Here is a 24,962-nt window from a genome sequence, read left to right as displayed (position 1 = left end):
GCCAATCTTTCTTTATCCTTGCTTCCACCCTGATACGCTTCCCAGCCTCTAGTATTCATCATTCTGGAATGAAAACACATTTGACTCAACAATTTCCATCAAGGTGTGAAATTAGAGACTTTGTACTCAATGAAGACACATAGACCAGCAGTCGCCAACCTTTTTGCGTTTTGTGGAAGATCATTTTTTCCACGGACCGGGAGGGGTTTGGAGGAGATGGTGTCTGGATGAAACTGTTCCACCTTAGAAGATCATCAGACATTAGTTAGAGTCTCATAAGGAGCATGCAACCTAGATCCCTCACAGTTCACGATAGGGTTCGAGCTCCTGTGATAATCTCATGCCACCACTGATCTTACAGGAGGCAGAGATCAGGTGATAACGCTTGCTCCCAGCCTGCCACTCACCGCCTGTTGTGTCTTCTGGTTCCTAATGGTCTGGGGCTTGGGAACCCCTGACATAGAGGACTGTTTTCTGATGCATTGATTTGTAATGGAAAATTAAAAAGCACGTGTTCATTAACAGTAGAGTAGATAAATACATTGTGGCCTAATTTATGCAATGGTCTGTTGCAACTAGTTTAAAGGAATAAATTGAAGCTGTACAGACCGTCAAGGATAAATCTCAATAATCTGATGGTGATTGAAAGTATCAAGTTATAGAATTACTTACATATTTGCTATGACAGATACTGTCACTTAGAAGATAAAGTTATACACCTTTGCTTTTCCCTCCCAGTTTGGAGCCATTTGAGACGTAGACACACAGATCAGAAAGATGGTGGTAAAAATATATTCTGGGTCAAAGCTGGATTGAAGAACGTAGTAATGTTTCCAAAAATATAAACAGATCATATTCTTCTGCTCATAAACTTCCAATGGACTTCGATTTTACTCACAATAAAATCCGAAGTCTTTATCATGGTTCCAAGACTCTACATAATCTGGACCCCACTACCCTACTGGTCTCTTCACTTACATTTTACTCTCCAGCCCCTTCCTCTGCTCAGTCCTCCAAGCACGCTTCCCTCCTAGGTCTTTGCATTTACTGTTTTGTCTACTAACAATGCACCTTCTTTCAGGTCCTGAGCCCCACTTGCCTCAGAACGAGTAGATCTGGTGTGGTTGTACTCAGAACCAGTACATCTGGGGTTGGTACTCTCCTAAGCAACTCGCCAACTAATGACCAAGGATCTAAAATAATGGTGTCCAAATTTTAATTGCAAAAATCTAGCAATGATAAAAAATTTAGTGCCCATATCTCATATACATATATTTAGATAGATATGTACTACTCCATTCATTAAAAATGTTAGAAGTTATATTATAATGTATTTATGTTAGTAGTAGTCTGCTTCCACACTGCTATAAAGATACTACCTGAGACTTGTGAGACTGGGTAATTTATAAACAAAAAAGGCTTAATTGACTGACAGTTCTGCACAGCTGGGGAGGCCTCAGGAAACTTACAATCATGGTGAAAGGTGAAGGAAGACCAAGTACCTCTTCACAGGGTGTCAGGAGAGACAGTGCAAGGGAAACTGCCACTTTTAAACCATCAGATCTTGTGAGAACTCCCTCACTATCATGAGAACAGCATGGGGGAAAAGATCCCCATGATCCAGTCACCTCCCACCAGGTACCTCCTCTGATCACAATTCGAGTTGAAATTTGGGTGGAGACACAGAGCCAAACCATATCAACTATTATGTTATAACTATATAATATAACAAAAGTTATAACATAATAGTTGATATATGTATATTATATATAGTATATATATTATGTTGTAACTATGTTTTATATATATAATAACTATGTTATACCATAACAATATATAAACACTATACAATATGTAATGTATATCTACATACTATATATAATATATAATGCATTTATAGTATATATTATGAATAGCATATATATAGTGTGTATTTTTATGACTATGTTATAACTGGAGTACTATTTTATAACTATTATGTTATATGTATATGTTAATGTATATGGTATATGGTATAAAATCATACTTTATATCTCATTTATTCGGTGGGATGTCCCGTTGAGTTTAAACATAAAACAGATCCATTATAAATGATTATCCTTTCATGTCTAATCAGATGCTTTCATACTATTTTTAATGAATATGTCAAGAAACATTATACACATTGTAAGGATAATGGGTCTAAAGCCACATTTCTACTAGTCTTCTTATTAAATTTCAAATATTGTGACCAACTTCTTGAAAATTTATTTGAGATCATCATTCTTTTTGCTTTGTAATGTGGCAGAGGAAGATATCATATTAGAAAAAAGGAAGTGTGTTGGCTCAATCATTTTCTTCATTTGATCAGTTCAACAAATATTTATTCAGTACCTGCTGAATGATAGAATATAAGCTCCTTTAGGGCATGTACTAGTCTGTCTTACTTTTTGTGGTATCCTTAGCTCCCAGCAGGATGGCGGTACATTGTAGATGTTCACTTGATATTTATTGAATAAATGAATAAATGAGTGAGTGAGCACTTTGCAGGTACTAGAGGTACTCTGGTAAGCTTCTGTTCCTGCTTTTCTATTGCTGTGTTTAGTTGCTGTTCCTGGAATGACCTTGCTTTTCTCTGGAAGCTCCCACCTTGGTATCATATCTCCCACCTGTCTTCCCCTTGTTCTCAGCATGCAGCCCCACACTGGATGGAATTTCTCTGCCACAATTTGGAGACAGCCTCAGTTATCAGGCCTCTCCTTGGGGAACAGGAGTGGAAAGGGGACCCCATCTGTGCTTCCCAATGAGCTGCCCACTAAAGCCACCCCTCCAGTGCTTGCTTTCCTGCTGCTCTGCAGGAACCCTTCTTGATAGAACTGTTGGGAAACAATTGTTAGTATTTGTGGAAAAAATAAATTGCTTTCTGAAAAGCATGTTCAATGGTTTTGTGTTTCAAACACATAACCAAATCAGTGATCCTATGTTAAACATGTATTTTAAAATTATGTAGTGTACAATACAAACCAAGGTTTGTATGGCTTAGCATGGAGGAGACACAGGAGAGTTGATCGTAAACAGGTTAGTAACCTTGGACTGCATCTTTCCCACAGCAAGTGTTAAAGTGGACCTTTTAAAGAACAAGCCAGAATGCATCTAGGCCATGCGTGGCCTGAGGACTCTAAGAAGTCAGGTAAACGTAGGGCAGGACAGACAACCTGTGGCCTGGAAAAGACCATCATTTTCTCAGCAGGTGTGAGTTAGATTTGTACCGAAAGGCATTTTAAGATGTTTTATAAGAGAGTCATTTGAGAAATAGAGTGTCTTCATCTCAGCATGACATGGCGCTGAACTCATTCTCAATCTCCTTTCTGACTTTAGCGGGGATTGACTCCTGCTGTTTCTGAGATGGTCTGGAGATAACTTTTATATTCAGCTAGGTGATTCTTTGGGCATTTATGTATGAGCATGGGAAGATTTTAGAAATGTTTGCTTTTTCTAATATCCAGTATGAACACCTGAAAGAAAAAGTGTCCATTCACTTTGGCAAAACTACTAATAATTGGCCCAGAGGATAGCTCGCAAGTCAGTGTCCTATGGAAATGATATGAGGATCATATCAGCAAACCTGGGGAAGGTTCCCCTAGGGATTTCTCTGATTTCCAGGAATTTGCTCTGCCTAGAGTCATAGAGCATAAAGCTAGAAAGAGTTGCTTTTCAGAGGTGAAATCATGGCACAGAGTTATGAATAAACAACATAGGTTTTGATTTCTAACAGATGTGTATTGTTGTCTGGGTTAAATTAATAATAATTAGGTGTTTCGTTCATTCAATAAATTGTATTAAGTGCAATATATACTAGGCATTAATTTAGGCATATAGCAGTGAACAAAAAACCCTGACCTCATGGAGTTTTCATTCCAGTGTGGGAATCAGACAATAAACAGATGGTCCAGATAGTGATAGTGATACTATGGAGAAAAAGCAGGGTAAGGGAATGGAAGCATGTGTCATTGTTGATATTTGCCATGTAAGAGTCTTATTTGCAAGCAACAGAAGCTAGTATAGTTTGGCTGTCTCCTCCAAATCTCATGTTTAGATATAATCCCCAATGTTGGAGTTGGGGACTGGTGGGAGGTGTTTGGGTTATGGGGATGGATCCCTCATGGCTTGGTACTCTTCTTGTGATAGTGTGTTCTTGCGAGATCTGATTGTTGTAAAGTGTGGCACTTCCCCACCCCTACTTTTTCTCCCTCTTGCTCCCACTTCTACCATGTGAGATGCTTGCTCCCTCTTCCCCTTCCATTATGACTGTAAGCTCAGAAGCCCTCACCAGTAGCTGAGCAGATGCTGGTGCCATGTATCCTGTACAGCCTGCACACCCCTGTGAGCCAATTAAACCTCTTTTCTTATAAACTACCCAGTCTCAGCTATTTCTTTATAGCAATGCAAGAATGGACCAACACAGAAATTGATTCTGGTTGATTGACCAAGAAAGGAATTAAATAAAAATAACAGTGGAGTTTTTTCAACAAATTGTTGTGGGAAAACTAGATATTCACATGCAAAAGGATGAAATTGAGCACATACCTTATACCATATTTAAAAAATAACAATATGGATCAAAGACAGACATGTAAGAGCTAAAGCTATAAAAGTCAGAAGAAAACAAGGCAAAATATTCATGACCTTAGATTTGGTAATGGTCTCTTAAATATGACACAAAAGCATAGGTAATAGAAGAAAAAATAGGCACATTGAACCTCATCAAAATTAAATGTTTTTTGTGCGTCAAAGGCCATTATCAAGAGAGTGATCAGGCAACCCATAGAAATGGGAGAAAACATATATATACACACACACATCGTATATACTATTTTATATATATAATTAAATATGATTAGTATATATGATATGTATGGTTAATATCCAGAATATATGAAGAATTAAAAGTTATCATCACCAACAAAATACCAACCCAATTAACAAATGGGCAAAGGACTTGAATAGAAATTTCTCCAAGGAAGATGTACAAATGGCCAATAAACACATGAAAACATGTTCAACACCATTAGAGAAATGTAAATAAAAACCACAATGAGGTATCACTTTATACCCATCATAATGGTTGTTATTTAAAACATGAAAAATGATACGTTTTGGCAAAAATGTGCAGAAATTGAAACTCATGCATTGCTGATGGGAATGTAAAATAGTATAGCCATTGTAAATACAGTTTGGTGGTTCCTCAGAAAGTAAAACATTGAATTACCATATAACTCAACAATTTTATTCCTAAATAATTGAAAACAGAGAAACAGATACTTGTATATCAATGTTCATAGCAGCGTTATTCAAAATGGCTAAAAAAAAAAAAATAACCCAGTGCCATCAATAGGTGAAAGGATAAATATAATGTGGTGTGTATGTGTGTATATATATATATATATATACACACACACACACACACACACCTGCACACCCCTGTGAGCCAGTTAAACCTCATTTCTTATAAACTAGCTCAGCTATTTCTTTATAGCAATGCAAGGATGGACCAACACAGAAACCGATTCTGGTTGATTGACCAAAAAAGGAATTAAATAAAAATAACAGTGAATGCTTTACAAGATCATCAGGAGGAGTAGAGAAGAAGAGCCACGGACGGACTTCCGTTTTGTGGCTATATGCAAAATATAGCCTTTGTACTGAAAGGCATTTTAAGATGTTTTATAAGAGAGTACTTTGAGAAATAGAGTGTCTTCACTCTATTTTCTCTGGAAGCTCCCACCTTTGTACCATATCTCCCACCTGTCTTCCCCTTGTTCTCAGCATGCAGCCCCACACTGGATGGAATTTCTCTGCCACATCACCTGCAAATGTGATGCTGAGGCTGCTGGTACCTGCTTTCAGGTGGCTACTGCATGAGTGTGTGACAAACACAAACAGAATAATTGGTTGAGGATAGTGATTATGTAGACAGACCCTAGGATCAGACAGCCTGAGTTCAAACCCTGGCTTTGCCAATTTATGTCCTGGGATTTTGTGAGAAATGTCTTATCTTTCTGCAACTCAGCTTTCTCATCTGCCTATGTGGTAATAATAGCACCAACCTAATAAGGTTGTTGTGGGAATCAAGTGAGTTAGATGTAAAATGCCTAGAACCGTACTGCCAGGCATGCTAGCTGTTACTATTATTTCCTTTGACCAATGTTGTTTATATTTGTGACTCTTTTTAATGAAGCTGACCCTTTTTGATCACAGTGATCAGCGTGCTATAGTCTTTCTGGTTGGGAAGTAGGTGAATAATTTTCTTTGAGGTTCGCTTTAAATCCATCAGCAAAGTGTGAGGGTAGCTTCCATGGCAAGTTTAGCCTTTGTCTCAAGTTACCATTCTCCTTACAAGTATGAAAAAAAAATCAAAATTAAACTTGGGTCAAATTTCAAAGTAAGATTTTTGTTTTTAAGATTTAAATCTGATTAGGCAAGTGAAAGTTAGAATTGTGGTAAACAAAAATGGATCATTCACAGAAAAATAAGGTGAGATTCTCCAATAAAGAAGAGGATATCATTGCAATTTATTACCATTTAAAAACTTTATTGAGTATTATATGGATGTATTTATGAATCTGTTTTACCTGAGAAGCTTTCATATGCTACTAATGGGTTACTTTTAACACAAGAATAAGTACATCTCAAGGAAGACCATATCTGGATTCATTACTCATCATAAGTATAATTATTGTTTAACAATATTATAAAGGGCTGGTGATGAGATGCAGGTGTTTAAACATGCAGTGCCAATAGATTTGACACGGTATTCAGTTCCAGGCGTATACATTTTTAAAGATTTCTATTCACCAAGGGGACAATAAAACCCCACACAATGGTAAGTATGTTTGCTAAAAACGTGAAGTGGCTGGTTAATTTTTAGTCTTTAGATTTTAAAATGGGATATTTCTTTTTTCAGCAGCAGTGTTTCTTAACTTACTAGTCCATACACTATATTTTAGGGTAAAAAAAAATGAAACGTGGATGTATCGATCAAGTCCACCAGTTTGGGGGTTTCAAACCATCTCTGGGTTTTGGAACAAACCATATGCAGTTCAATTTCAGATGGAGCAAATAAAATAACAAAGTGGAGGCTTTGACAAGCATTGTTACCTGAAATTATTAGTACTTAGGAAAGATGTACCCCAACCCTCTAGCTTCCCAGATGAGAAGACTGAGTCTACGGAAGACCGTGATTTGCATGATTTGCTCAAGAAAATTTGGCTGGTGGTTCAGACTCCTTAGACACGAACCTGGATCTCCTAATTTTTATGTCTGAACTCTTCCCAGTGTGTTACATTGCCTCCTGTTAACCCTGAGGCTCGAATTGTTTGAATTCTTGACTCACTATATCCAGTCAATAGACATCTTTGAATACCTGTTGTGTGCTAGGTTCTGTGCATGTTCTAGCTCTGGGATAACTGTGTAATTCCTTCACTTGATTGGATGTAACTATTCTGCTCTTTAGTCTCTGATTGGTTCATGCTTTCTTTGATGTATGCATGTTAATGTTTTAATGTTTGTGTCCTGTCTTGAATGGTTAGCCCTTAGTCAAGAAGGAGTGGGAAAAACCATCATTTACTTAATACTGCTGTGTATTTTACATGTGTTACCTTTACAAAAAGATTGTGAAGCTGGTACTTCACCCCCGACAAAGATAAGCTAAATCACTTGATAAGGTTAAGTATCTTTTAAGTGACAGTGTGGTAGACTGGTTCACCCACCACTTAATGTAGTGCCTGGTATACAAACCACTTGAATTGTGTTGAATGAATGCAGGGCTTTAAACTCAGATCTAGGTGGCTCCAGTGTTCTTTTCACTATATTGAGGTGCCTTTTTGTTTCTCCTAGGGTCAGGAACACCCCCCCCTTTTTTTTGAATGTCATTTAGCATGTAAGCGGTCATTTAATAAATACCTTTTGCTTACGATGACGTATAAATTCCTCAGTGCTTACATAGCTGCTATTACAGTTTTTAGAGAGGAAATCATGTACCTGTGAAATTAATTTTTGAAGTTGTCATTGGAAGATCAAGACAAATAACAACCCTTTGAATAGTGCTATGAATACCATTCAAAACGATGGAGTCATGAAAATCTACCCACTACATCCCTGTAACCACTGCTCTGGGTTTGAGGCAGTTCTTTCTGCCTTGTGGCTCTCACACACTTCGGGTGATTTTCCTTGTCCATGATATGATCAGAGCACCTGGGCTCTGCTTATTTAAACAATTTACATGGATAAGTGATTTTTAGCCCAATCATGATAGCTTACATTGCTCTGGACTAGGCACCTTATTGATATTATCTCATTTTAGTCCTTTCAACAGTTTTTCAAAATACTTTATTTTATAGGCAAGGAAAGTTGAACTCAAGAGTGGTTAAGTATAGGCAAACTTCTATGCTTAGCAGTTTGAACTGAGCAGGCTGAACTACCATGTCATTTATGTTGGCTGTGGTTTATTGCCACACTCCCCGTTATTTGCTCACTTATTCATTGATTTTCAAAAATGTGTATTAGTTGTTATTATATGATAGTGAGCCAGAGAAACACAAATCAATGTTTGCCAAGAGTGCATTTATACTCTCTCACATGTAAAGATATACATGTACAAAATTTATTAATTGCAGCATTCTTTATCATAGTAATAAACCAGAAGCAACCTATATATTTAACAGCTGGGGACTGGTTCAATGCATTCTTAATATTATAGAATACTATGCTCTTTTTAAAAAGGACATTCTTTTAAAACAATGAGGCCAGGCACAGTGGCTCACGCCTGTAATCCCAGCACTTTTGGAGGTCAAAACAGGTGGATCACCTGAGGTTAGGAGTTCAAGACCAGCCTGACCAACATGGTGAAATCCTGTCTCTACTAAAAATACAAAACAATTAGCCAAGCATGGTGGTGGGCACCTGTAATCTCAGCTACTTGAGTGTCTGAGGCAAGAGAATTGCAGTGAGCCGAGATTGCACCAATGCACTCCAGCCTGGGCAACAGAGCGAGACTCCATCTTTAAAAAAAAAAAAGGAGTCAGAATGCTATATCCTGAGGAACAAATTTATAAATACAAGAAACATGGCATAGGCGGTAAGTATCATACTGTGACAAGGACAGTGTACAGGTGCATATTCCTGATCTTGACCTCTCCGGATCTTGACTGACTGGTCTTTGAAGAGCAAAGTGCCTTTGCGCCTTGGGCCAGCCATGTCAGGTTGGTTTGTTGGGTTAATCAGTGATGGGTATAGAGAAGAAGTGAAAGAGCTCTAGGAAGGCTAGTGATTTTGGAGTGAACTTAAGTGACTAAGGAAAAAGATGAACACATAGGAAAGGCAGGAGAAAAGAGGGGAAAGACTAGAACTAGAATGGATTGAATTTTGAAGAGACAGCTTTTTGGGATGGAAGAGAGACAGAGGTAGGAAGAGGCAGGGGAATGAGTAACTGTCCTTTGGCAAGTTTAGCCACCTACTCTCAGCTATAATTTCTGCACCTGTGAAATAGGCACTGTACTCTTTATTTCATGGATTGTAGCAAGCATTTGGTGAGTTGATTTAAACATCTAGCTCAGTGCCATGGAGGCTTAGGTCTATTTCTACTATATTTGGTCTTCTTCCTTAGTGGATCTCATTAGGGTCAAAGCAAAAGCATATGGGTTAAGGCCAGGGGTTTTGGGGCAGGAAATACACTGCTCATCTGCTCTACTTTTTTTCCGCTTTGTGTCTGCTACTGACTTGACTCTTTAGTCCTCTGCTACTGTTGCCTTAGCATCTTTCTAAACATAATCTCCATGAATTTCCAAAGTCCTAATAATCTAACATGGTTCTACAATACTGAAGTGGACATTTTGTTACTAAACTATGAAAGCAATGGGAAGTAGATGAAATCAGCCGCAGAAATTGTGAAGCACAATTTTCTGTTCTAGTCATTTGGCGAAAGTAGAAAGAGAATTTCTTATTTTTGATGAGGATAGAAAATAGAACAAAAAAAGCCATGATTCCATCTTTTAGTTTGCTAGTACAATAACCAATGGATTGGCGGCACCTGCTACTCACAGCTCTCAATTGTATATATTTAGTGGTGATTCTGTCAGGCTACTCTAAATTCTCTATGAATATTGTCATTTAATTGTCATAACTATCCAATCAAGTAGAGACTATTATTGTCTTCACTGTACAGATGAGGAGACTGAGGCAGAGAAACATAAAGCAGTTTGCCCAAGTGCCAGATCCAGGATCCAATCTGGGCAGTCTAGCTCCAACGTCTGTGCTTTGGTTCACTGCACACATTGCTTCTCAGTGCTGATGAGTACACCTATTTGTTATTGTTGTTGTTGTCATCATCAACAATATTTTCCCCTTTCTTTCCCCTCCCTCAAATAAACCTCGGCTACAAGTAAGAGCGCAAGAGAAGGGTAGGGAAAGGTGGGAAGTGTACTAGTTACCGATTCTGAGAGCTTTGCTTGGGACGCCTTCACCCTGTGCTTTCATGCTTTGGCAATTGCATTGTCCTGTCAATGTGCTCAGCTCTACAGAGCATTCCATACTTCTCAGAGATCTTTTGGATTCTCCATACTCTCTCAAGAACCATGAGAAGTAGTCAGGGAAGGGAACATTGTTCCTGTTTGACTGGTATTCAGTTTAGTGATTTGTTCAAGGTTGGGGAGGTGTTAGTGCCTGAACCAGCAGTGTAACTACTCTGATGAGTCCTAATACATTTCCTTTTGCTTCAGGATGATGTCAGAATGAATATTGCTATAATACAAGCAGCTTGAGACATATCACACAGAATAAGTTTTCTGAGAACCCAGAGGGGAAACATTATTTGTACTATAGGTTAGAAGTTTGAGAGACAGAACGAACTCAAATTATGAAGATGAGTAAAATCAGGTACCCTATATATACAATTTGGAGTGATGGGAGCCAGATGGACAAGTTATTTAACTTCTCTGTCACTTGTTTTCCACATCTGTAGGACGGGGATAATAAAGTACTGATTGCTTAAGGTTATTGTGAGGATTTGATGAGTTAAAAATGTCTAAAGTGTTTAGAACAATGCCTGGTCTGTAGCAGGTACTCAATAACCTGTTAGTTGCTGTTAGTATATAATAAGCAAGAAAATGAAATGTACTTTTGAATAAAAAAATATACTTAAGGACAATAATGCTATTTTTCTCTTTCAAAAGCATTTACTTCTTTATGGTTTGGAGAATCTCAGCCAACTTACCTTGCAAATTTTACAACTTGATTTTATTCATCCTCATAATTAGATTTGGTTTTATACAACAAAGTTCTAACTCCTTGTTTAAATAATTTCCCCACTCTGGGTCTCCAGCATTTATTCTTTGTGATATATACTGACATTACTTGTATTCAGCAGTGAGCACTCTGACACCATCCTGCTTTGGCCAAGAAGTGCTTTTCAAATTTCAGATTTTTCCTGCAGCATAAGATTGAGAAATAACAGTTTACAAAAAAAAAAAAAAAAAAAAAAAAAAAAAAAAAAAATTTCACTACAGAAGCTTAACATCTGTTTGTGCAGCGATCTTGATAGGTAGCTTTGAGTCCCCTTTAGTAAATTTTCTATGAAAATTCTGGCTGGTCTACTTCTTGTTTGTTAGAAATAACTTTCGCCGAAGGAAATCAGGCCAAAAACCTTGCCAGCATATTTAACTTCTTGTCCTTTAAGAAATTATACTTTGATTTTAGAGTTTCAACTTTGCTAGATAATGAAATTATCATGGTGGAACAAGCCATAGAAATAACAAATACAGTAATTCTTCTTTGCCTATTGTGTGCTTTTGCTATTCATAAATTTTAGGGCCTTAGATATTAGATACACTTACGTAAGGCCTCACTAACGGTAATTATCTTTTGGCCAAAGAAAAAGCCCAAACGAATGCTAAGCTGCATTATCGCTTGGCTTCTGACATGAGCTGATAATCAGATTTTCTTGCTTAAATCCATGGTGCTCGAACAATGCTACCCACTGTCTGTGCTTCCCGATATTACCCTTAATTAGAAAGAACAGAAACACAAATCTGAATTATTTCAAAATCTGGTTTCCATGGTCAGTAGTTTGAAGGGCTTAACTTTATTATAAATAAACCTGGCTTTATTGGCTAATGAAATCTGAAATGCGAAGCCTGGGATGGAAGGGAGGGTAATACTCTGATGTTTACACATCCAAATATCCAGTGTGGGCAAAGTGTATTGTAATAAATCATTGGATAATTGAATTATGATTCCTTTGTCCAAGCATGATCCAAACTCCATCACTACAGAGAACCTGGAAGGAACTTGAATTTATGTTTTCTTGAGAAGGAACATCTTTAGGTCTAGTAATATATCTATCAATAGCTGTCAAGGAGATGTTGATCAATTTTATATTTTCTTCCAAGTTAGTATTTTGTTTTTCCTTTGACACCTTAGGGCACATAGTTAGAAGCGTGTAATGGTGTGGCCTTGTATCCATATGCATCTTCAATGTATCATTCTCAAATATTCACACTGAGCTCTTTTTGCAGCATAAAATAATGTGTGGGCTTGTGTCTTAGGGAGGCAAATAATGAGATGGGACATCAGTTGTATTTTTATTTATGGTCTTGTAAAAAGAAAGCTAACAATAGGTGAGGATGCCTGATCCCATTTGGGTGGATAATTAATAACTAAGTGGAGATAGTAACTTTGTGCTTCCCCTGGAAGACAACTTCAGAAAGCTAATTTCTGGAACCATGATCACATATAAAACCTCAGATGATATTGAGAATTGTGATTTTTGTGTATATTTATATCTGTATATCTATGTATCTCCTTCTTCTCTGTGGATGGTAGGGACCTAAGTGTCTGTGTGTGTAAACTGTAGCCTTGACCTTTTTTATTCACTGTTTAATTTTTTGTAACACCGTATCTTTTCTTCATTTGCAAACATTATCTTTTCCCTTTCAATTTTCATTGATAATTTCTTTCCATTCAATTGCTTTCCATTTCTGTGGTTGCTTTTCCACTTAAACATTCACAGCAACAATTGTTACTCTTAAATCTGGTTTTCCGGATCAAGCTATTGAAGCTTAGGGAGGTGAAGTAATTTTCCTGGGATCACATAGCCAGTAGATGGTAGGGGCAGGATTCCAACTCAGGTATGAATTCCAAATCCCATAATCTAGAGCATATGTTATAATGCTCCAACAAGCTGTGTGTTAACTACTTTCAGATTATTCCCTTTGTCTTTATCACAATTCTGTTTTATTGACTGAGGTAGAATCCCCTCTCTCTCCAGTGACTAGAGACCAGGCTGAATGTGTCTGAGGTCCAGGTACCTGCAACTTAAGTGATTCTTCATGGGGTCCAGGATTTGTCTTGGACGGGGATAGTGAGGTAAGAAGCATGGCAGTTACTACTTTCAGGGAGAATAATCATAGAGACAAGTTGGTACCTATGGTTATCCTGGTAAAAAGAATTGGGAGGATGCCTTTTGAAGAAGCTGGATGGATACTCCAGGACCGCAAGATGGATAGCCACAGGAAAAAAAAAAAAAAAAAAATCATCCAAACCTAGACAGTGTAGGCAAGTGAGCAATGAGGGTATCTGGTCAAACATGGTAGACTGGCCACACTTATTCATATCCCTTTCCCTAAACTCTGTAAAATTTGTGGTGAAACAGAGCCTCTAAATGGTATGCTGCAAATAGGCTGCATGTGGGCAGAAATACAAAATTTATTGAGCCCTTTTGGTGGTCATGTAGGAGCTGGAGTAGCCAGGTCAGCTCAGGCTAGTTCCCCCTGGCTTTGAGTAGCTTCTTCCATTTGCCCCAGCATTCCCTACAACTATTATCCATTTTTAGTGTCACATGATTTTGAAAGATTGAAATGCCCTGCTTTAAAACAAAATGCATTCACACACAAAGACAAAGAGAGAAGACTATACTAGGTGAGGAATTTCAACAATTTTTGGAAAGCTGTAAAGTTGGTTAAAAAGTGATAACTGAGTTAACAGAATGAAGTGACTCCCAACTTCAATCTACACAGGGGCCTGATGAGGAGAAGTGAGTCAATTCATCCTACTCACTTCCTAGAAAAACCTGGATCCTGAAGGTTCTCCATATCTTCTAAATCAGGGAGTACACACAGGGCTTAGAACAGGGGCCTGGTGAGGGGCTGGATGCAGAGTTCTATTTCCTCTTGGCTCACCCTGCAGAGCTGGGACAAATATTTATTATCTGGCAAAATAAGGCTAGAAGGACTCCCAGCTCATGGATGAGGTGGGGGCTCCAAGTAGGGATTTCTTGAAGTTTTATATCACACAGGGCTTAGAAGAGGGGCCTGGTGAGGGGCTGGATGCAGAGTTCTATTTCCTCTTGGCTCACCCTGCAGAATTGGGACAAAGATTTATTCTCTGGCAAAATTAGGCTAGAAGGACTCCCAACTCAGGGATGAAGTGGGGGCTCCGAGTAGGGGTTTCTTGAAGTTTTAGATAGAGGCCTGTGGAACACCCAGGCACTTTCCTCTTGCTCTCTTCCCAGAATGCTACCGGTCTGGTAAATACATTCTTGGGCTGGTGCTTGGAGGACATATCAGGGGAAAGCCTTTCCCATTCTGACGGTGAGGGACCTGTCATTGGGTAGGTAGGCTGGCTACCCCATCATGCTTCAGGGAAGCCCACTGGTCATAAGCCCTACCCGAGTGAATCCAGAGCTGCAGTCAGCCTTTTAGTGCTTTTCTGTTATATATGAATGGCAGTAAAGGCTCTCAAGGATCCTTGAGGAAGGCTTTTAACATGAGATAAATGAAAACAAGCAGAAGAGAGAAGCTCAGAAGACACTGAAACAACCCAGGGAACCAAACAATATGAACACAAATCTAACACTACTAAGGCAAACCCAGACCCTCAGATCAAAATACTCAGGAATAGGGGAAGAGAGAACATCTATTAAATAAGAACAGGATGCCATATTTTAAAAAGTGAAAACAACAAGAAGAAATAGACAGGAATTAAATGTGTGAAAACCAAGATTTTTAAAAAGAGCAGCATAAGAGTGAAAAGATAAGTTAAAGGAAGCCCTTAGAAAGTAGAAGGAAAAAGCTTTAAAAATGGAAGACAGAGTGAAAGAGGGGAGAGAGCGAGAGCGAGAGCGAGAGAGAATGAGAACACAGGGGAGAAAATTATTTCTAAAAAAGAAAAAATATTTATAGAATTGCAAGACAGGAATTTCCAGATTGTTACAGCTTACTCGAGTGCCCAGTATAATGAAAGAAAACCCACACTAAGACACTTTGTTATGACATTATTTCAATAGTCACAAAGAGATCATAAAAGTTTTCAGAGATGTAAGAACAAAGAATACAAATAAAACAAACATCTCCCAGATAGATCACAAACAAAGGAACATAATGATGTCAGACTACATCAGCTTTTGATGCTAAAAGACAGAGAAATTTTCTCTTTTTAAGTATTATTATAAGTTCTGGGATGCATGTATAGAATGTGCAGGTTTGTTACATAGGTATACATATACCATGTCTGTTTGCTGCATCTGTCAACCCATCATCTAGGTTTTAAGCCCCGCGTGCATTAAGTATTTGTCCTAATGCTCTCTCTCCCCTTGCCTCCAACCCCCCGACAGGTCCTGGTGTGTGATGTTCCCCTCCCGGTATTCATGTGTTTTCATTGTTCAACTCCCACTCTTATGAGTGACAACATGTGGTGTTTGGTTTTCTGTTCCTGTGTTAGTTTGCTGAGAACAATGGCTTCCAGCTTCATCCATGTCCCTGCAAAGGACATGAGCTCATTATTTTTAATGGCTGCATATTATTCCATGGTCTATATGTGCCACATTTTCTTTATCCAGTCTATCATTGATGGGTATTTTGGTTGGTTCCAAGTCTTTGCTTTTGTAAATAGTGCTACACTAAACATATGTGTGTAAGATGGAATTTTCAAAAATACATGTGCGCTTGTATAAACAATCTTCTGTCTAACTTGAGGCAATATATGGCCAATTGAATACACTCAGTAGATGGTAGATATTATTTTCTTTCAAAGTAGCAAGATATCTGTCTCATATTTTAAGCTTTGGTACGAAGTGATCTTGCAGGATAGGAGAAGGGCCACCTCCAAATGTCATGAGTGAGAAATACAGAATTCTGTCATCTTTCTGACAGCCTTTGACCTTGTCCATTTGACTATGAGAATGTAAGGCTTAGCCTGAAAAATTGTATAGATACAGTCAGGGCAAGCTACATAATTTGTGGAGCCCAGTGTAAAATGAAAGCAGGAGAAAGGGCGGTTAATAATACTAAAATATAAAACATTTTTCTTTATAACTATGTTATTAATTATAAAATGTAATAGGGGTAATAGCAATACATGAATGACAATCTGAACCTACAACTGGAAAAAATTAACATTTTGGTGTTATAATTTTTTATGATGCAATAAATAATAATATGTTGCTATGTGATATCTTAATTGATCATGAGCTGTATTTTGGGGCTTGCTTTCTACACATTCCTTTACTAGGTCATTTTTTGTTATACTTTCAGCAATTTCATCTTTAAGATTGCAAATCATTTTTGATCATTTTTACTTTGAGAAGAATCTTTTTCCTGATACAGCTGTCCCTAAAACTGCTGAGTATTTTACAGACTCCAACAACACTGGGATGCATTTCTGATAAATTATTCTGAAATGTAAATTTTAGCACATCTAGAGCTGGTGATTCTTACAGAATAATTTTTCTAAAAAGATTTAAATTTTCATTCAAATCAGTTTTGGATAACTCTGAATTTAAATTTAAATTTATAAAATGTCATTTTTATGTTTCTTCTGACATTTCCTATAATTTTCAAGTCTTACAAGAAACTGAAAGTGGCTTTATGATTTATATATAATTTAAAGCAATTCCATGGAGATCTTGCTAATCCAGTGCAAATAGAGAAAGAGTCACTTCAGCTCATTATTCCCTGGCTTACTATTTACATTGGAAACAACAAAATACTTCATTTTAGTTGTAAGGGTTGTATGTTGTAGCAAATATCATCTCTTTCATTTTTGGAATACGTAAATTACCTAGAATATTTTGGCTTAAATGTTTGTTTGGAGACTGATGCCAACTAAGACAAAGTGAGCATTGTCCTTATCAGAATCATCTTTATCAGAACTGGTCAGTTTTATCTAGAGCAAGCGTGTCCAACCTGCTTGCTCTGGGTTGAACAAGAGCAACCAGGATCAAGCCACATGTGGCCCAGGACACAGCGTGGACCACATGCAGCCCAGGATAGCTTTGAATGCGGCTCCACACAAATTCATAAATTTTCTTGAAACATTATGAGATTTTGTGTGTGTGTGTGTGTGTGTGTGTTTTTTCTCATTGGCTATTGTTTGTGTTGGTGTATTTTATGTGTGGCCCAAGATTGGGCACCCCTGACCTAGAGTGAAATAAACTTCCATAAACATAGACTGCATTTTGAACCCTCATCTCACAAATACAGATCTCTTAACACCAGGCAGAATGGGCAAGAAAGTATAGCTTACCCAGCTCAAGCTAGCTTACCAGAGAAGTAATTCAAAGCCAAGAGACACTTGCCTCATGCTGTTGAAATAGCTGCAGCAGCCACAGACGCTACCATCTCTCACAATCAAACCTCAATCTGGAAATCTCAAAATATCCCATTAAACCTCGCTGGTTCTGAACTCCAATTCAGGCAGCCAGTGGAATGTGATGTCCTCAGATCTGGGCATTTGCTTTGTCCAGACTATATGGATCAAGAACTGGGGAAGAGCAAATCCCCAAATACTCATTCATGAAAGTAGAATAAAATATGTAACAAAATGAAAAGTGACAAAAGTGGTGGCGGTAATAGAGGTTGCAGCGTTCCCTTTGAATTAGAATTCAGCTTAGTGTAAGAGAGTGACTAAAGGTTTACACACAGATCATTTGTCTCCAGACCCAGTTTGCCATCAGCATTGATCAGATCATAATACTTGGCAGTAGGTTATTTCTCGTTAACACTGCATTGCATATGCCTCAGTGGTAAGAGATTAAGAACCATGATTAAAAACACACAGGGCATGATGATACCACATCAAATTGATAATGCTCCACGTGGAGGAAATAATAGTTTGATCCAACATTTATATATTCAGACACTTGGATTTGTATACCTAGTGGCTATTCTCAATCACAAATTGATTTTCCACTTGCTGAAATTCCATTCTTGTCTTATTGTCCAGATCTTACTTTTCCACTAAAGAATGATTCTGGATTTCAGCAAAACCAATTTAGAAAACTTTCTGCCGAATAATAAGACTGTTGAAGAAACCTACACTTTTGGTTTTGGTCTGCAGTGGTGGTACATTTTTCATGATCATGTGGGACAAATACTGAGATGGAGAAACTCCAATTTCTTTCCTTGTCCTCTAATTACAGTTGCTGCTAGGTGTCCTAAAGTTGGAACTTCCTTTACATATTGCCAAGAGAGAAAGAAAATATGCCTTCATTGGCTACTGTACTTAGAATAGCTTCTAAAACCAAGCAAGAAAACCACACTGTTCTTGGCAGGCAAACAATTGAAAAGTACAGGTGCTGGGAGTGTGCACAACCCCAAAATCAACATGACTTGGGAGGAGAGGGGGTTAGATAACAAAGAAAGGTGCTTTGCATTCAGAGAAATTTATTTCTTTTAAATATTTGCAATCTACAGCCGACAGCACGTGAGGCCACTTGGCATTATTTCCCAACAAAGGGGAGGGCTGGTGGTAATGAGCAGATGCTTGAGTGGCCTGTGGCGTGAGGTGCGCCATCCGTCCAGAAGATCAATATTTACTGTTCTTGTATCTTTGTGGTGAAAGTTTGCTCATCTTAAAAAAGAAGGTGGAGTTGTGCTTTCATATATAGAGCATGGGTTTGACTTCAGGCAGTGAATCAACTAAAAGCCACAGTGTCTTCACAGAGAGGAATCAGTACCTGTCTCCCCTGCTCAACAAAGAAATGTAAGGTGTTTTCAGGAGTAAAATGCATCAGGTCCGTGATATGGAGTGTCTTTGTCTGCATTCATTCCTTTTCATTTCAGTAAATCATACCCTGAGGAAAGGTGCAATTTGAATATAATACTGCATTTCAAAATTTGTTTTAAAACATAAATTAATTCCATCCAGTCAAATTCAAAACATCAATGAAGCAGCAGGACACATGTAATAGGGACTGTGCTAGGCACTGGGCTGACCAAGATGAAGAAACTGAGACTCACTGCCTTAGCTTTTTGGTGCCTCAGTTTTCCTACTTTGTCATACTTGGATCACAGAGGAGAGAGTCCTGTGAGATGGGGTTGGGGGCAAGAGATAAATAGATGGTGGGTCATGACCAACCTCCTATACCATAGAGTTTTGCATTTCGTTCTTTAGGTCAGAGTGTGATGGGCTGGGGATTTGTTAAAATTCAGATCCTGATCCAGTAGGTTTTAGGGTGAGGCCAGAGAATCTTCATATCTAACAAGCTCCTAGGTGATGTTGGTGATGCTGGGTCCTGAGCCACACTTGGAGAAACGAGAAGTTGATCACTTGTATCTGTCACCCAGTATGACTGCTAAGAGTGCACATGCCTGGGCTTATCCCCTTAGACATATGTGAATCAAAATTTGCATTTTAACATGTTCACCAGTGATTTTTTTGCATGGTACAGTTTGAGAACCACTGTTTAAATGGTGGGAAATCAATGAACACTATTAAGAAGGCCAGTGCCATATTTAAACTTGGGTTTTAGAAAGATAATGCGAGAAAGAAAATTCAATGGAGGTGAACTGCAAGGAGGGATGTGGATGAAGATGCTAATAGGCCTGCAGCTATGGGAATGAGACTGGAGGACATTGAGAGGGTGAGGTTGACAGGAAATGGTTGTGCATAGATCTGAGGGATAAGGGAGGAAATGGAGGCCAGGGTGATCTTCTAGTTTCTGTTTTGGACACTTACATTGGACGCTTTCTGTTTTGGACGCTTTCTGTTTTGGACACTTAGGTTGCTGACTGTGAGGAGACCACGGTGATCTAGGTTCTGTTTGAATACTTACATTGTGCTTATTCTAAAATGGGGAAGCAGTATGGAATGGGGTTAAAAACATGGCCGTTAGAGTAGAAAAGAGTGGATTTGAGACTTGCTTTCAATACTTAGTACTTGTATAGCTTTGATAAGTTAGTTTTTTATCTGTAAAATGGGGGTAATAGTTGTTGTGAGATAGCAGTAGCCCCACTTTGTAAAGGTGGAAACAGGAATAGAGAAGGTAAATTGCCCCGGCTTGTATAGAGAGCGGGGTGTGGAGATGAGGCTTGGATGTGGACCTGCATGATTCTACAGCCCGTGCTCTGAGTTATTACCTCCAAGATTGCCCATGCGCACATACTGTCCAGATGGACAGTGGCTCTAACCAAGTCAGGAAAATAGTTTTTCTCTCATTTCACTTTCTCTCAAGCCCTCTCTTGGAATCACTGCTGTTCCTGTGGTACTCTTCTCTCTTTAAAATGGTAGAAATTCTCTCCCTTTCACTTATTTTAGCTCATTTGTGATGATTTTTAAAGAAGATTCTACTCAATATCAAGCAAATATAAAGAAAGAAAATGCTAGCAGCAAAAAAGTCTTATAAAGTATAGGTTTCTGACCCTTCCTTAGTTAATCTCCCATGCTCCATGACTGGTACAACTGGACTGGGTCTCTCGAGTCCCAGCTGCCTCCTGCCATTTAAGAGGTGTATGTCTTCTTAAGCTTCCATCTCTGCCTCCTTGATCCACAGTTATGGAAAAGAGAGAGTTCCCACTCCAGTGCCCTCCTAGGACCCTCTCACTTAGCTTACAGTTTCTGGCTTGAGACACAAACCTTTTCCTCAGGGAGTGGGGTAGAGTTGGGTGAGTGATAGGCCGTGTGAAGTGACAAGATGAAAACCTTACCCTTTCAGTAAGATACTATTGCTCATGCAGGGATGAGCTGACCTTGTACAGATTCAGTAAATTAATGCTATCCTGAGCACATAATATTCACAATATCCAAACAGTACTAGCCATACATTAATATCCAATATCCAAATTTATACAATATCCAAATCACCCGAATCAATAATATCTAATCATATCCAAACAATAAAAATTACACATCAAACCAATGGGAAGTTGGTTCTGATTACATGTTTAATGACTGGTTTTTATTTATCTATATTATTATTTTTAAACTTTTATTTTAGTTCAGGAGTACATGTGCAGGTTTATTATATGGTGAACTGTGTACACCCACAGCGGTTTGGTGTACAGATAACTTCCTTACTTATTATATGGTGAACTGTGTACACCCACAGCGGTTTGGTGTACAGATAACTTCCTTAACTTCCTTCCTTCCTTTGGTGTACAGATAACTTCCTTACAGATAATAAGCATAGTATCCCATCAGGTATTTTTTCTGATTCTTTCCCTCCTCCCCCACTCCACCCTCAAGTAGGTCCTAGTGCCTCTTGTTTCCCTTCTAGTATCCATGTTTTTTGTTGTTTAGCTTCCACTTATAAGTGAGAAGATGCGGTATTTGGGCTTCTGTTCCTGTGTTAGTTTGCTTCAGATAATGGCCTCCAGCTTCATCCATATTGGTGCAAAAAACATGATCTCATTCTTTTTTATGGCTGCACAGTATTCCATGGTATATATGTATCACATTTTCTTTATCCAGTCCAACATTGATAGGCATTTGGGTTGATTCCATGTCTTTGCTATTGTGAATAGTGCTGCAGTGAAGACACATGTGCATGTGTCTTTATGTTAGAATGATTTATATTCTTTTGGGTATATATATCCAATAATGTGATTGCTGAATCAAATGATAATTCGCTTTAAGTTCTTTGAGAAATTGTCATACTGCTTTCCACAATGACTGAACTAAACTACACACCCACCAGCAGTGTATAACTGTTCCCCTTTCTCTGCAATCTTGCATCTGTTATTCTTTGACTTTTTAGTAATAGCCATTCTAACTGGTGTGAGATGGTATTTCATTGTGGTTTTGATTTGCATTTCTCTAACGATTAGTGATGTTGAGCATTTTTTCATGTGCTTGTCGGTCACATGTATGTCTTATTTTGAAAAGTTTCCATTCAGGTCCTTTGTCCACTTTTTAATGGAGTTGTTTGATTTTTGCTTGTAAAGTTGTTTCAGTTCCTCATAGATTCTGGGTATTAGACCTTTGTTGGAAGCATAGTTTGCGAATATTTTCTCCTATTCTGTAGGTTGTCTGTTTACTCTGTTGATAGTTTCTTTTCCTGTGTAGAAGCTATTTAGTTTAATTAGATCCTGTTTGTCAATTTTTGTTTTTGTTGCAATTGCTTTTGGTGTCTTTCTCATGAAATCTTTGTGAATTTCTATGTTCAATGGTATTCCCTAGGTTATCTTTTTAGGTTTTTATAGTTTTAGATTTTAGAATGAATAGTTTTTGATTTAAATCAAATTGGATCCTTACTTACGACCTTATTTCATATTATTTAACCAAGATATTTGTAGCTCTTTCTCCCCTTTGTTTTCTGTTTTTGCTATTTCAAGGTGACAAGGCTTGATTTAAGAGCCTCCTCTCCCCTACCTTCTGACCCCCTTCCCTATCCCCTGCCTCTCCATTCTTTCACACACTGGCTGTTCCCAGTGCTCGGAATGACTCTCATCCAAGACCTCATGTGGCTACTGCATCTGTGCCAGTGAATCTTTGTTTTCATATCACCCTGTCTGAGAAGGTATCTCTTATTTTATGTTTTTCATCTTAGCAACAGAAAAATCACCATCCAATCTATTGTAGATATATTTGTTTATTTTTTGTCACTCTCCACTAATATGTCAATTTCATAAGGGCAGAGACCGTGCCTCTTGTATCCTCACTGCCTAGATTAATATCTAGCATATAGTGTAACTGAATAAGATTTTTTTCAATGAACAAATAATTAAGTTAATTAGCCTCTTTAATGAATACATAAGAGGAATGTGCATGTAAAGGTAACTAGAGTTAACTGTGATTGTTTTCAGGATTGTTTCATTTAAAGAATAAAGAAACAAAAATATTAAAAAAAAATCACTCACTTTAGGGAAGTAAGAGTGCTAGGTGGCATGAATTATTTTGGAGCCATTAACCTAATTTTATTTTGTATATTTTTCTCCTCTGTCTTACAGAACCTCCCTCAATATGAAAGAACTTCAGTGACCTGCTCCAGATTCATTAATCACATGAAGAATTTCTCTGAATCTCCTAAATTTCATAGTCTACACTTTCTAAATTTTCCAGGTAAATTAAGGCATAATCCCAAGAAAGACCAGAGTTTCCAAAAAAACTCTGGAATATGTACAGGTAATAATCATAAAGATTTTATTGAGGAACAGTTGCACTGTGTTTCAAAATGGCAACAAAAGAGGGAATTCGTTGGCTCATGAAGTTAATAAATCCAAAGGTGGACTAGCTTAGGGCATGGCTGGATCCGGTGTTTACCAATAATATCATGATTAATTTCATTTTATTAATTTCCCTGTTGTCTTCACTAAGTTGGGTTCATTTTCAAAAAGGATAGTAGTAACATGCCCTGGCAGCTATAGGCATATCTGATTCTTAGAGCTTGTAATTTCAAAAGTACAGAAACCTTCTTGTTTCATTCATCTATAACAGTCTCTACTGCTTATCCAATGGCTCTAATTGGCCAAACTTTGGTCTTATGTTCACCCCTGGAATCCAGGTAGCTGGGAGAATGGAATACACTAGTCAACATTTGCTACTTCTGAGGCAGGGGAGGTGGGCCACTTGATTGACAGTTGCACTTAAATTACACAAAATGTGTGTGTGTGTGTGTGTGTGTGTATGAGAGAGAGAGAGAGAGAGAGAGAGAAGCAGATAAAGAGAGAGAATAGTAAAAGGATGATTTCCCTAAATAAATTGATATAGGGCAAGCAAAAGAACATCATTTTGTGTCAAGCCAAAAATGATATATAATTGTATTAGTTATATTCCCCATAGCACTGTCACCATAGATGATTTTGACACCCTGCGACTGTCCACAAACTCCATTTTTAGGACCGTTTCACTGACCTGAAATGATATATTTAAATGTACCTGTCCAATTTACTACCTAAGAGAAAATGAAGTTTTTAGGACAACTGATAAAGCAGGTAACTGCTACATTTTCATTTGAACAATGCATTTTAGAATGTATTTATTCATTCACTTATATTTATATGCTAATAAAATTCATTGCATATGTATTCATATCAGGGCCATTGAAAGGTTTTGTTGATTTTATAATGGTTTCAAACTCTTGGAGTAATGTAATTTTAATGAGCTTTTTGAGAATCACATTGTGGTACACACTCAAATTCTACTTGAAAAGAACTGAAAATATTTTTGCGGGGGGAATAATACATTTACATCACTCAAAAACCAAAAATATAAAGAGGTATATGGAAGACAGTCTTCTTCCTACTTCTGCTCCAATCTGCCTCATTCCCCTTTCTCCCATGGGAAAACACTTACACTATTTTCTTGATAATCCTTCATTACTTTCTCTAAGCAAATAAAAGTGTTTATGACAAATGAAAGTGTACAGGTGAGTAGCAGTATTCTGCACCTCAGTCTTCACTTATCACTATATCTTGGAGTTCTTCCCACATCAGTGCATTAAGTGCTTTCTCATTCATTTTTCTTTTCTTTCTTTTTTCTTTCTTTCTTTTATTTTTTTCTTTTAATTTTTTTATTTCCATAGATTTTTGGGGAACAGGTGGTGTTTGCTTACATGAGTAAGTTCTTTAGTAGTGATTTGTGAGATTTTGGCATACCCATCACCACAGCATTATGCACTGAACCCAATTTGTAACCTTTTATCCCACACTCACTTCCTACAATTTCCCTGGAATCCTCAAAGTCCCTTGTATCATTCTTATGCCTTAGCATCCTCA

At 37.8% G+C, this 24,962-nt stretch overlaps 1 protein-coding gene across 2 annotated transcripts in view; it reads left to right on the top strand.

Annotated features, from left to right (window-relative positions):
• C10H12orf42 (chromosome 10 C12orf42 homolog) overlaps positions 1-24,962 on the top strand; it is a 178,223-nt gene that overhangs the window by 90,348 nt on the left and 62,913 nt on the right. For both annotated transcript variants that reach the window (XM_010357278.2, XM_010357277.2), the window contains one exon: positions 23,196-23,307. In XM_010357278.2, coding sequence (XP_010355580.1) covers positions 23,196-23,307 — 112 coding nt within the window. The remainder of the gene's footprint in view (positions 1-23,195; positions 23,308-24,962) is intronic.

The sequence above is a fragment of the Rhinopithecus roxellana genome, chromosome 10 (assembly GCF_007565055.1).
Source record: "Rhinopithecus roxellana isolate Shanxi Qingling chromosome 10, ASM756505v1, whole genome shotgun sequence".
Taxonomy (NCBI): Eukaryota; Metazoa; Chordata; class Mammalia; order Primates; family Cercopithecidae; genus Rhinopithecus; species Rhinopithecus roxellana.
The sequence above is the reverse complement of the archived record's forward strand: the minus strand, read 5'-3'. Positions and strand labels throughout refer to the sequence as shown.